Source organism: Brassica napus, chromosome C3 (genome assembly GCF_020379485.1).
Source record: "Brassica napus cultivar Da-Ae chromosome C3, Da-Ae, whole genome shotgun sequence".
Lineage (NCBI taxonomy): Eukaryota > Viridiplantae > Streptophyta > Magnoliopsida > Brassicales > Brassicaceae > Brassica > Brassica napus.
This window is the reverse complement of record NC_063446.1, coordinates 7,640,617-7,651,709: the sequence shown is the minus strand read 5'-3', so window position 1 is coordinate 7,651,709 and position 11,093 is coordinate 7,640,617. Positions and strand designations below refer to the sequence as shown.

The window sequence follows — 11,093 nt, the reverse complement described above, 5'->3', positions numbered from 1 at the left end:
TATGTTCAAACTTGTTCCAGTTTGCAGTAAACAATGTTAAATCTTTATAGTTTCATTTACATGCCAAGATGATGTTCGGGAATCAAAGGGCATCCGTAACAAAAAGAAAAGTATATTCCTATTTACATCTAAACAATATGTCAATTTTTTTTTTACTTTTCCTTTTTCTATACAATTTTTCCACAGTTATGTTTGTTCTTCTGTATGTGAACATGAAGCTGAATTTGTGGTGAAATAAATAAACGAATAACAACATCACCTTCTATTCCAACTCTTTTGCAATACCTTCGTTAGAGCATCATTGACCCTATAATCCTTCTGGGTTTCTTAAAAAAAAAAAATTTGTCTAATTATAAAAAAAAATTTAAAACCGCACCAATCGCGGACCGGCACGTGTCGGTGGGTCCGCGAACAGTGCAAAAAACCCACCACAATAGATCCTTATCTCATGCCTTTCTGTCACCGATTTTATAATTTTGGTGGGACCCACACACTAATTTTGGTAAAGAAACCTCATTAACAAACCTCGATAATCATGGGCTTAGGTCTTTCTGATATCGAGCTACCTTCTTCAGACCTCACGCTCTCTTCTTCTGATCTCAAGTTCTCTTCCTTGCCATGTACAACTCCGAACTCAGTCTCTGTTCCATGACCCTCTAGAGGAGTCACCTGATCACCTTGTGTAGTGTTCCTTGGACTCTGGAATGATCTGTGGCATAGTATTAGTGTCGAGAGAAAAAAAAACTAGTGAGAGTAAGCAGATTCCAGAAACTCACTCTCTCATCACTTGTTGGGGTTTTGAAGACTGGAGATAACCCCACACTGGAACCAAACCTCTTGTCCTTGCTTCAACCGTTCTTGTTTGGATTCCTTCAATCTCCATCTCCCCTCCTCCACAACCATTACTCTCTTCATCCACATCCAACACCCACTCTTGAAACCTAAACTGTTTTTGTGCAAAATCAAAAGTATTAGACACATCCACACACAACACATTAAGATCATTATCTCTCTCAAGAAATAAAAGGAAGAGAGTTTTACATTTCTCCTTCCTCATAATGGTAACTGACTCGGCTCATACATTTGCAGTTCTGCTTCAGACATGTACATCTGATGCTTATCCTCCACACGAGCCTTTCCTCTCTTAGTAACTTTCCAAGACTCATCAGCACTCTGCTTCCTAACAATCTCCGGAAACACTTTACTCTTAGAATCCGAACTTGCCCCACCTCCATATACATCACTGTGTTGATCTTGCATCTCTCTTCTAGATTGGTTCTGGATCATGGACCACCTTCTTATTGGCTCAAACCGAACTGAAATTATCTGATCCGAAATCAAACTAAAAAACACAATAACCTGAACGGTTACCATCTTAAAATATTGCGGCCGGACCAAACGAGACCAAATTGATAATCAAATTCATAGAAAGATAACCTTCTTATATATATAGTTGAGATATATATACTGATGAATGATAAAAGTAAAACTTTCTTTTTTCAGTAAATAAACATCTCTAAAAAGCCCAATGTGTCATTGGGACTTGTGTATAAAAGTTGAAAGCCGAACCTAACAATAGTTTTATATCTTCTATTCTAGGTATTCCGCAAGCTCGGGTCTAGGTTATGGAGTACATAATAGCCACAAGGGAGAGAACGGTAAGTGATCGACAATAGAGTTATATATATTTTTGGGGATTAGATTTTTGGTCGTTTTGGCTCTCTCTCTCTCTATTTTAACGTGGTTGATTGTGGTTGTAGGAGTTAGTAGAGCTGACGAAAACAGTGCATCGTATGGGTTTGTCAGGGGAGCACGGAACATGGAATGAATTTCTAAAATTTTACGACCCAAGAAGCGCAGATATATGCTTTGATCCCAATTCACGACCAGACCCTGCCTTGATCCAGTTCCTTACTTCAATCAACAAGAAAGACGATTCCAGGGTACAATTGTTTATTCAAATTACTCCTTTTTTTTTTGTGTGGACCGACTTGAAATTGTTTTTCTTTTTCTTTGTTTCCAGAAATTGGCTTTGCTTTTGAATCCCAGCCGACCCCAGGTTTGCGACTACTCATACAAATACCCGAACGAGACAGCTGAGCAGGTTTGTTGTCTTCTTTGTTCTGTCGGGAGTTTTTTTTTTTTTTTCCTTTTTTGAATTCGTTTTCATCAACTCTCTCTCTCTCTCTCTCTATTTATATTTACTTGCAGAGATTAGTTCGAAAGACTCTTACACATGACGAGTACCCATTCGACTTTTTGATCCCGTATAACTCCAAGGACTGGGTCCTTACGGGGATCATAGGGAGCCCACTTCGTGAACCTATTAGCCGTTTCGCACCAATTATTTCCTATTCTTTCCGCTCAGGGAAGCCTTTTGATATTAGCAAAACCGAGATGATTGCCGTTTGTTGCGAGAAGGTTCTCTGTCTAGATAACACTGAAGCTGCTGTTAGAGTTGCTGCTGTTGACCGCAATCTCAAGGTTTCTTCTTTTTTTTTTTTTTTTTTTTTTAATTATTAAGAATCCTTTCCTTCCTCTAATCAGATAGTACTAATAATAATTCATCAAATCAACTAGGTGATTCTTGATGTGCTTGTCGAACCAAATCAGCCTGTTATCAACTACAGGACTAGCATTACCGGACTCGATTCTCGTGTTCTTCATTTATCAAATGCTACTCCTTTGTCAGATATACAGGTAGGTAGTAGACTTTTTTCCAGTTTTTTGTTAGTTTTTTTCCTTCTTTTTTTTTTTGCCGGTCATCATCATCTTGTGTATCATTTTGCTCAGGAAAAATTGCTGGGATTATTACCCACGGGAACTATAATGGTCGGTCACCTTTTGAACAAGGATCTCAAAGGTATAATACATCTTTCTTCTCTTCTTTTCCACCTTTTATTAGTGTGTACTGACTTGTGACTTTACTCAAATCAGCTTTAAAGATGGATCATGCAAGAGTTATCGATACCTCTCTATTGTTCAAGTATGATATCTCTCCTTGTATCGGAAAGCTTCCAAGGCCCTCTTTAGATCACCTGTGCAAGTCTGTTTTGGGATACGAAATACCGAAATCTCGTGGCAGATGTGTTCATGAAGCTATAGCTTCAATGAAACTTGTGCTTGCTATATTGGAGCACGGAGCACGCACCTCTGTTCCACTACCTGATGAGGTAAAGGCTGTGGAAATTCTTTTTTTTTTTCTTTTTCTAATTACATCTAAATTTCAATGGAAAAGACCGAACATAATTCTCTCTCTATCTATCCATGCAGATGTTGAAAACTGATGAGTCAGGACTCTTGCCAATGAAGAAGAATGTTCTTTCTAAGCGACCCATGAGAAACAATGCGTCCCCACCCTGGTGTAAACCATCGTGGAAGTCAGCCTTGTGAGAGCCAACTTTCGCAAAGTGAAGAATAAACTCATAAGAGAACCGTGAAAAGCTGTATCCTGGAAGATAGCCTATCGGAATGCTCTTGCCCTTTTACTATCTCCTAATTTGCAATGTTTCTAAACGTGCTTGTATTAATGTTCTCCTTAACTTAGTTATTAGCTACTGGTAATTAAAACGTGAAAAATGATTATCCTAAGAAGTTCTACTTGATCGAATTTTTCTTTCAAGAACATGTGGTCTCACAGCAGAATTGGTCATGGCGGTGGTACTTTCTTTGTTGGATATTTCTTCAATTGTTATTTCCCGGGATGAGGAAAACAGAAACTTTTGCTGTTTGTCACATTAAGCCAATGTGAATAGGAAAGGAATGTTGGAATTAAAGAATTTGCTTACTCGCATGTTTCGAAAAAAATGTACGTTTTGGAGATTTTCTCACGATATGCATGTTGAAGAAAGGGGCCATGCCATATTGCCATATGCCAAAGACCATTTCAAACGCTTTATTATTATCAAATACCTTGATAGGAATCTTTCGTTTTTCTTCCATTACAAAATGTTTTTTAACAACCAACAAAAAAACATAATCAAGCTTGAGTTCTTGAAACCAGCTAATGATCTTGAGTTTCAAACTTAAGATCTACGATGGTTTCTTTCTGGCGGATATGATTATGAGTGCAAGTTCAGATACACGTTCGGGTTCGGATCGGTATTTCAAATTTTCAGGTATCTAGGTATAGGAGTATAGAATCCGTTCGAGTATTCATGTACTTCGGATTGAATATTTTTAGTTCGGATTCGGTTATTTCGGATCAGATTCGGATATTTAGTTTTTTTTTTAATAATTAAATTCTTTATTTCTCAAGTTTCTTGTATTTAAAAATATAACTTATATTTTTAATAAATTAAATGATTAATAGATTTGGAGATAACATTTTAAAAATAAAAGACACTAATTCGGTTGTTTTTAAAATTTAGATGTAATTTTGTTAATGCATGAAACTAAAATCTTGACATGCATTTTAGGTGAGTATCAAATTATTTTGTCCATAATTATATATATCTTATATGATTTCAAAGTATGTACCGCATCAATATAAATATTTAAATAAAATGAGAGAAGTAAACAAGAAAAAATAAGGTTAATTATACATAATTACATATGTTTGGTTATCTGTGGATATCCGTTTGGGTTCGAATATCCGGTCTCTCTTAATTTAATATCCGTTTGGCTATTTTATTAATTCGGTTTGGATTTTTCTGGTTTTGGTTCAGGTACGGATTCATATATCGGATAATATTCTCACGCCTTTATACGATGTAGTCATCTATATCAACCTCAATCTACAGAAAAACCAAAAACAACTCTCAGTACGAAACCAATATTGAACAAATTGACATTTTCAACGTAATACCACTTCGGAACCATCTACATATTAACATTTTCAATGTTAATTGAGCAGGCCTATAACCCCAAGAAGTATCTTTATAGGAATAACAACTCTTAGTGTGTGTAGTTGCAATATTCACTCGAATAACATTGACAAATACATTTTGCTCGAAGCAATGAATCTATCTTGTCCAAAGAACATCTCCCAGTTAGTTTTTCATGTGGTTAGGGTTTTAATACCAGTGTCTAAATTTATTAATGAAAAAGTTGACAAAAAGATTCTACTGTATAGTCTGTACTATTCCAAAGTCCATCCCGAGACGAGCGTAACAACAGTCGCGTTTCTGACCAAAAAGTAACGCAACAATATTGCTCCATGTTTACGGACCCATTCTTGCGTACTGGCGCATTAGACAATCATTTTAAGAAGATTAACCTTCCTTAACACTCATTTAGGCAGCTTAAACCGTTGATAAACAACCAAGCGCTCGTAGCTTGGTGGTAAAGGAGGTACAGCTGTACTGTCTGTCATCCGGGTTCGAGCCTTGGCCACAACGGATTTAACATCCCTTCCGTTGGGGCGCTGGACCCCTTTCAGGAGGATAGGTGGGAATGTGGCTGCCCAGATACCAGAGTTATCAAAAAAAAAAAAAAAAAAACCGTTGATAAACAAACATGTCCGCCTAGCATCAATGTCATTTTGAAAATCTGCAATTCTGTTCATTAAAAATAATTCATTGTACCATTCCTTGGGCGTAATCAGAGCCGGTTCAGGAAGGAGGACAAACAGTGCATCCGCCCGGGATCCACCCTAAAACTAATAAAATTTAACGATAAAAGGGTGTCCCAATTTTTTTTAAACAAGAGCCAATAATTTTTTTTTTATCATCTATAATTCATACAAAAAAAAACATTGTCCTTGGACCCAACGAAAAGTTAAGCCGGCCTTGGACGTATCAGTAAAACTCTCAGGTTACCTACCTAATAAAATCTAATAAGTCACATGCATACCATTGAAAGAAGATTATTCTCCAAAATTGAGTTAAATTACATAATATAATGTAGATTTTCAAAAACTCAAAATATTTTAATCATTCAAAAAACGTTTTTCATGCTTTGAACACATTTGTAAGTGGTAGAAACTTTTCTTTATGTTCAAACTTGTTCCAGTGTGCAGTAAACAGAGTAGGGCATCGGTAACAAAAAGAAAAGTATATTCCTATTTACATCTAAACAATATGTCAATTTTTTTTTACTTTTTCTTTTTCTATACAATTTTTCCACAGTTATGTTTGTTCTTCTGTATGTTGAACTTGAAGCTGAATTTGTGGTGAAATAAATAAACGAATAACAACATCCATCACCTTCTATTCCAACTCTTTTGTAATACCTTCATTATCTCCAGGCGTGCTTTAGGTCTCTTCTTCTGATATCGAGCTCCCTTCTTCAGACCTCACGCTCTCTTCTTCTGATCTCAAGTTCTCTTCCTTGCCATGTACAACTCCGAACTCGGTCTCTGTTCCATGACCCTCTAGGGGAGTCACCTGATCACCTTGTGTAGTGTTCCTTGGACTCTGGAATGATCTGTGGCATAGTATTAGTGTCAAGAGAAGAAAAAAACAAGTAGTGAGAGTAAGCAGATTCCAGAAACTCACTCTCTCATCACTTGTTGGGGTTTTGGAGACTGGAGATAACCCCAAACTGGAACCAAACCTCTTGTCCTTGCTTCAACCGTTCTTGTTTGGATTCCTTCAATCTCCATCTCCCCTCCTCCACCATTACTCTCTTCATCCACATCCAACACCCACTCTTGAAACCTAAACTGTTTTGTGCAAAACACAAAGAATTAGACACATCCACACACAAACACATTAAGATCATTATCTCTCTCAAGAAACAAAAGGAAGAGAGTTTTACATTTCTCCTTCCCCATAATGGTAACTGACTCGGCTCATACATTTGCAGTTCTGCTTCAGACATGTACATCTGATGCTTATCCTCCACACGAGCCTTTCCTCTCTTAGTAACTTTCCAAGACTCATCAGCACTCTGCTTCCTAACGATCTCCGGAAACACTTTACTCTTAGAATCCGAACTTGCCCCACCTCCATATACATCACTGTGTTGATCTTGCATCTCTCTTCTAGATTGGTTCTGGATCATGGACCACCTTCTTATTGGCTCAACCGCCACTTTCCCTTCAGTCTCTGAACCAGACTCAAAATCAAACCCTGCTATCTCATGACCACCATCCCCAACCTGATTTGCCTTTAACGCATACTGAGTCATACATCCAGAAGGAGCAAACACTAGAAGATTCCTCTTTAAGCTATTATCAGAAGCAGGAGAAGAGCCATAGAGGAGGTTGTTCTTATTCTGTTCGACGGAGTAACAGAAAGCTGATGCGGTTGCACCAGGAAGAGAGCCTCCAACCATTCCAGCTGCTGCAGCTGCAGCACCGCTCATTGTTCCCATCCATCCGCTGATGTTTCCACTTCTTATCCTATTAACCGCTGATAGAGGAATAGGAGCGTTTCCTTCTCCCTCGGGATTAATCTCAAACAGATGACTTGTCCCTCTTGAAGAGCTAATGGCTATCAAACTGCTGTCATTGCCGAAACTGATGTCTTGTATCACCTGAAATAGAAACCTCCTTCAGATTAATCCTAATCCTAATCAATAGGTGAGGTCTAATCTCAAACTGATGTCTTACTTACCGCATTAGTAAATCCACGCTGGAGTCTGAACAGATGCACAAAAGACGCATCACCACTTGCACTTGTAGAGGCTCTCGGCATTATCCTGAAGACGTTAATATTATGTCCCTGAATCGAAGCAGTCACCAAAAGCATGCCGCTTGGATCAAAGCTCAAAGCTGAAATAGGACTCTTGTGTGCCTTAAACTGCGTTATAACGCTTTTGCTTATAATATCTTTGATTATAACCTGCACACACCACACCACAACATATATATATATATATATATATGTATAAAAGCACAGATCAATGGATCATTAACCAGAGGAGGATTTGGAGTATATACCATCCCTACGCTATCTGCGTCTACCACGTTGTCATTAGCAACACCAATGCCTTTCAAACCAGGAATATACGGATTAGGCAAAACCTCCGAGCAGTACCTAGAGAATGACTTGTACCCTTTGTCACCAAGCGTCACGATCCCAGAAGCGATCTGCCTGCTAGATTCTCTTGCAAACTGCGCAACACTCGGTGACGATGACAGTGTGATGAGTTCCGGATTGAATAGCGTGGAAGTTGAGTCAGCGACACGGCTTCCGCTATAAGCAATCCACCGTGGACCAACGGCGAGAGGACCGTATCCAACACCCAAGGAGCCATAGGCTATTGAGTTAGTGACAATCATGTACTCCTTCACCAATGTCTTAGCGTCAAAACAATGTATCTAACAAAGTTCAATGGCACTTGTTAGTTACAAATCACAAAAAACAGAATCAGACATAATAGGACAAAACTCGAACCTGAGATGCTTGGAGTACAGCAACAATCCGAGAACTACACCTAACGGTATAGATAACAGACCGGAACCTCAACGTATGGACATAAGACTGAGACTTTAACGAGTAGACATGCACATTCGTAGGAACCACCACGGTTTCGCTTCCAGGGCTGTCGGAAACGCTCTGCTCTTCCCAAGAACTGTCACCACAGACAGCCAAAAGCGGACGGCTCTCGGAGAACCTATCGTCAAACTCCTCCGATGTTATAGGGTTCGGTAGCATTTGCATGAATGACGCTTGTCCATCGTGGGAAGAGACAATAACATGAACGTTATCCGTTTCTTCAACATCCCAAATTTGGAAACCGGAGTGAAACGCAAGTAAGAGAACTCTCCGTGTGTCGCCGTCTTCTTTCTCCAGCTTATCAAACCCCGCCCATAGTACCTAAATAAAGAATCCAACTTTTAAATAAAACAGAACACTCCACAACCTTATAAAGGTTCGATCTTTTTAAAGCTTTTAAAACAAATGAAACAAACCCATTATAGAAAGCTCCTAACTTTGACAAACATCACAGGTAAAGTTCCAATTTTTGCATAAAAAAAAAAAAAAGTTCCAAGATTTCGAGAAAGCAAAACAGCCCACAACCTAAAAGGTCCAATCTTTTAAAAGCTATCAAACAAATGAAGCAAACCCATTATATAACTTTGGATAACAACACAGATAAAGTTGCTTAATTTGCAATTTATTTATTTTTAACCTGATCGTGAAGAGATTCAACGTCACGGTTAACGGCGGAAGAAGCGGCGGATGCGGCGGAGCGAGCGACGGTGGAAGCACCAGAGGAAATGACACGAAACAGAGCACGGAACGAGGTCCGAGCTGATCGAGACACAACTCCTCCGTCGGAAGTTGTCGGCTTCGGAGAAACGTCGCCGTGTTTCCTCATAACTCGTTACCCTTCTCCAATTCAATATCTATACGCCTGAGATTGCTTCCAATTTTCTGATTTTTGTGAAGATTAAAGCTTTGATCAAAGCAAAGAAATTGAAAATTTGCAAAACCCTGAAGAAAGAATCAGCGATCGAGCTGAAAATAGTTAAGCTGAATCGTTAAGGAAGAAGATGATGGTGATGATATAATACCTAAAATCGAAAGAAAGAAAAAAGACGAAGAAATAAAGCAGTAATTTTGTGTGTGTTTTGATGGAAAATTGAGGCAGAAAATGAAAATGAGAAACCCAGAAAGAAGGGATTTAGCGTGTCCGAAAGGAGGAATCAGATTAGGAAACGTTTAGGAACAAGAAAGGGGGAAAATATGTTACGGTAAGAGACCAAACCTCTTTCTATTTTCATTTAATTGGTTTTTTCTTATTTATTTTTTTTTTTTAAATGAAAAACCAATATCAAGAGGATTAACATCTCTTTTACGTATCGTCTTTGATTTACTACAGAGAGGGGGACAGCGACTCACCTTGCACGTCTCTTTTCCTGTTATTTATTTATATAAAATTAATAATTGTTAAATGTTTGTTATACCAATAATTAAACCAAACAAACCTTCCATATATATTAATTGAACCAAGTTAGCTTATTTTTAAATTCATCATTCATTCTACCCTAAATGCTAACCCAATCAAAATCCACCAAAGTTACTACGACGTGGGCTATTCTTTTTATTATTTTATTTTCCGTGACGTGTGCCAAGTCTTACATGAAGAATTTCATTACTTTACTTTTTCTATTTCTATATTTTAAACTAGTTGTATGGGTTAAATATTTAAGATTCACAACTCGGTTTAAAGATAATTACGTATTAGATGTATCTTAATGTAGAGAAATACAAGTGTCTCTGGTTCAAGTATCTGGCATGAAGAGAAAGAGGAAATCTCTTCCGAATAGGCGTTACTCTCTGTGTTTTGGTTTGATTACCTCAAAAGATATTTGCTGAAATGATCCACAAGGTTACTCTTGGTCTGGCTTCCCTCTAACTTTCTCATTCTTGAGCTTCTTGTCTTTTCTTTTTTTGAACTTTGAGCTTGATGTCTTTTCACACAATGTCTCTGGTCATTCTCTTAATTTTACGTTTTAGAAGTATTCTTATGTAAAGAGGTTTGGGGTCGTATGGGAATGAAGGGAAGGAAGAAATCTCTGTCTTGTGTCTAAGCCATGATTGCATATGGTTAAGCCATATATGTATAGTTGTGTGTACCAAAAAGATATTTGTCATTGGCCCCTGCCTACTGTTTGCGATTCTTCTCCATTCAAATCCAATGCGAAACAACGATTAAACAAGAACGTAGGGAACAATAAATTACATCATTTGACATAAAAAGTCACTAAAAACTACATGAAGCAAATATAATATCACATAAAAATTCATCACTTGGAAGCAATATATGTAATAATGTAACTATTTTCGTTAGCTTAAAGAAAGAAAGAAAACTAAACATAAGCTCATATGATCATTTCCTAAGGAACGCCATCAATTGCAGAATGTTGTCATCTTTTCCAGAATTTTATGAGCAGCTGACAACGGATTTATTCTATTTATTAGTATTCTTGTCCTTTCATGACTCATTTTGAAGTGTACGTATTTAAGCATTCTCCATAGATTGACACGATCTATCCAGCGAACCAGGAACCTTTTTCACACCATGCATAAGTCAATAAAAAAAAACTTTGTCAACCTAAGTCAATAAATGCTTGATGACTGAAGTTGGGATCATGTAACTGCAAATAAAAACCAAAACAAACAAATGTTAGTCGACCCTTTTGTTTACAAAACTCGGACTTTGGAAAAATTTATTCAAGACTTTTTATAACTCTATCT

The 11,093-nt window shown here is 37.7% G+C and overlaps 2 protein-coding genes across 4 annotated transcripts; one reads left to right on the top strand and one right to left on the bottom strand.

Annotated features, from left to right (window-relative positions):
- Positions 1–533: 533 nt before the first annotated feature.
- On the bottom strand, positions 534–9,610 carry LOC106346008 (autophagy-related protein 18f). Of its 3 annotated transcripts, XR_007321194.1 has the most exons (8): positions 9,022–9,610; positions 8,283–8,705; positions 7,826–8,206; positions 7,500–7,727; positions 6,953–7,419; positions 1,042–1,294; positions 777–946; positions 534–709 (listed from the first exon to the last, which is right to left on the bottom strand). XR_007321194.1 is itself a non-coding variant. In XM_048752342.1 (7 exons), the coding sequence occupies exons 1-7, from the start codon at positions 9,208–9,210 to the stop codon at positions 6,323–6,325; spliced, it is 2,142 nt and encodes a 713-aa protein (XP_048608299.1). In that variant the 5' UTR covers positions 9,211–9,606; the 3' UTR covers positions 5,916–6,322. The 3 variants fall into 3 exon arrangements, 2 of the variants coding, with proteins under 2 accessions (XP_048608299.1, XP_013640701.1); XM_048752342.1 differs by lacking the exons at positions 534–709; positions 777–946; positions 1,042–1,294 and adding exons at positions 5,916–6,356; positions 6,438–6,604 and having other exon boundaries at positions 6,700–7,419; positions 9,022–9,606; XM_013785247.3 differs by lacking the exons at positions 534–709; positions 777–946; positions 1,042–1,294 and adding exons at positions 5,916–6,366; positions 6,438–6,604 and having other exon boundaries at positions 6,700–7,419; positions 9,022–9,603.
- On the top strand, positions 1,547–3,608 carry LOC125584218 (small RNA degrading nuclease 2-like). The gene is made up of 8 exons (XM_048752343.1): positions 1,547–1,658; positions 1,761–1,943; positions 2,024–2,104; positions 2,212–2,484; positions 2,581–2,700; positions 2,794–2,863; positions 2,938–3,173; positions 3,274–3,608. The coding sequence occupies exons 1-8, from the start codon at positions 1,626–1,628 to the stop codon at positions 3,391–3,393; spliced, it is 1,116 nt and encodes a 371-aa protein (XP_048608300.1). The 5' UTR covers positions 1,547–1,625; the 3' UTR covers positions 3,394–3,608.
- Positions 9,611–11,093: the final 1,483 nt, after the last annotated feature.

Bases quoted from the DNA above. Each gene is read 5' to 3' on its own strand.
- LOC106346008 (XM_013785247.3), bottom strand. From the start codon at position 9,210: ATGAGGAAACACGGCGACGTTTCTCCGAAGCCGACAACTTCCGACGGA. The intron at 6,605-6,699 runs GTAAAACTCTCT...TGCACAAAACAG, and splicing joins CATTATGGGGAAGGAGAAAT to TTTAGGTTTCAAGAGTGGGT. The intron at 6,367-6,437 runs GTGAGTTTCTGG...ACTATGCCACAG, and splicing joins CCCCAACAAGTGATGAGAGA to ATCATTCCAGAGTCCAAGGA.
- LOC125584218 (XM_048752343.1), top strand. From the start codon at position 1,626: ATGGAGTACATAATAGCCACAAGGGAGAGAACG. The intron at 1,659-1,760 runs GTAAGTGATCGA...TTGTGGTTGTAG, and splicing joins TAGCCACAAGGGAGAGAACG to GAGTTAGTAGAGCTGACGAA. The intron at 2,864-2,937 runs GTATAATACATC...TACTCAAATCAG, and splicing joins TTTGAACAAGGATCTCAAAG to CTTTAAAGATGGATCATGCA.